This window comes from Aplysia californica, unplaced genomic scaffold (genome assembly GCF_000002075.1).
Source record: "Aplysia californica isolate F4 #8 unplaced genomic scaffold, AplCal3.0 scaffold00886, whole genome shotgun sequence".
Taxonomy (NCBI): Eukaryota; Metazoa; Mollusca; class Gastropoda; order Aplysiida; family Aplysiidae; genus Aplysia; species Aplysia californica.
The window spans coordinates 119,430-120,998 of record NW_004798156.1 but is presented as its reverse complement, the minus strand read 5'-3'; the positions used below and the strand labels follow the sequence as shown (position 1 = coordinate 120,998).

At 42.4% G+C, this 1,569-nt stretch overlaps 1 protein-coding gene across 1 annotated transcript in view; it reads left to right on the top strand.

Moving 5' to 3' along the window:
- The window catches only part of LOC101860132 (signal peptidase complex catalytic subunit SEC11A-like), a 13,254-nt gene that overhangs the window by 7,524 nt on the left and 4,161 nt on the right, over positions 1 to 1,569 (top strand). Inside the window, exon 4 of the mRNA XM_005110405.3 lies at positions 258 to 315. Within this exon, the coding sequence (XP_005110462.1) occupies positions 258 to 315 (58 nt within the window). The remainder of the gene's footprint in view (positions 1 to 257; positions 316 to 1,569) is intronic.

Genomic DNA, 1,569 nt, shown 5'->3' with positions numbered 1-1,569 from the left:
ATACACACACATACATACACACATACATACACATACATACACACATACATACACATACATACATACACACACATACATACACACACATACATACACACACATACACACACACACATACATACACACACATACACACACACACATACATACACATACATACACACATACACACACACACATACATACACATACATACACACATACACACACACACATACATACACACATACAACTTCTTGAATCTCTTGTACTTCCAGGTATCTACCGTATGCTGGAATGGTGACAACATTGATGAATGATTTCCCGCTGCTCAAAGTAAGTAAATTAGGTAATACCATCTGTGCGTGTATTTGTTTCGTGGAAGGGGGGGGGGGTGCAACTGGCAGTGCCGTGTGATTTTGAGGGGAAGCCAACTTCAGCGAAGCTTCAAAGCGCGAGGTCACTATTCATGCTATTCGAATTTCGTGTGCGAATAGTTTTTCTTATACATATTTATATGAGAATCATCAGCAGCATTCTCATTCAATATTCCCTGTGGGTGGTTGGTGGGTGCTCTGGTGTGGCTTGCTCCTTCTTTCCTATCAAACATCTATCGTCCTTATCTCTCATTTTTCTTTTTTGTGTTTGTTACTCTCTTGTAACACCTCTAATCTTCTGGCGCTCATATGACCTTATGCAGTTGCAAGCGCCGTAAAACCTCAACTAAAACTAAGAAACAGTATTCCGTATTCACACAGCTCAAGATCTATTCATCCTGTGATGTTCAGCTCAGTGTGGGTCTGCCTGTTTCTGTACCTCGGCCGCGGCTTGCACGGCATGGGTGGTCGGTGATGAAACATTGCTCCAAGGATGGGAGGCGACTATGACATGAGGGGAGGGGGATAAGGGAGATAATAAAGAGAGGCGAACTCATGGCCTGCATGTCTCATAGTAGGCCTACTCATCACCGTCACTCATTTCATTGGTCCCTGCCATTCCCCGTTCCACCCTGTGGGTGATTAACGGGTGCTCTCGTGTGGTTTGCTTCTTCTCTCCTATCGAACATCTATCGTCCATATCTCCCCTCCTTCTTTTTAATGTTTGTTACTCTCTTGTAACACCTCTAATCTTCTGGTGCTCATATGACCTTAGGCAGTTGGGAGCGCTGTAAAACCTCTTGTAAAACTAAACCACTCCACCCCCCCACCCATTATCTACCCTCCCAATGTGCAAGCCTAATAGATCATGCACATGTAGTGTCTTGCTGAGCTTTTTGTTTTCTTTCAAAACACCATCGTTGGTCCCCTAACCCCACGCGACAGGCCGCGATTCGATGACATCTCATCAACGTTCATAATATGTGAGGTGTGCTGACAAAATGAGTTTCTTCTCGCTATTCACACATGGAGATATTGGCCAAAAATCAACTTTAGTGTGAAATTTGCAGATTTTCTATTGATGCCATATTATTTAAGTATGACCTGTCTTTTATTAATTCATAAGTTTGTAAATTGTAAAAACTTCACCTATAAGCGTGATGTATCTATTTCCTTAAGGCTTGAATCTGAGAAGTAACTCATTTTGTCAGCA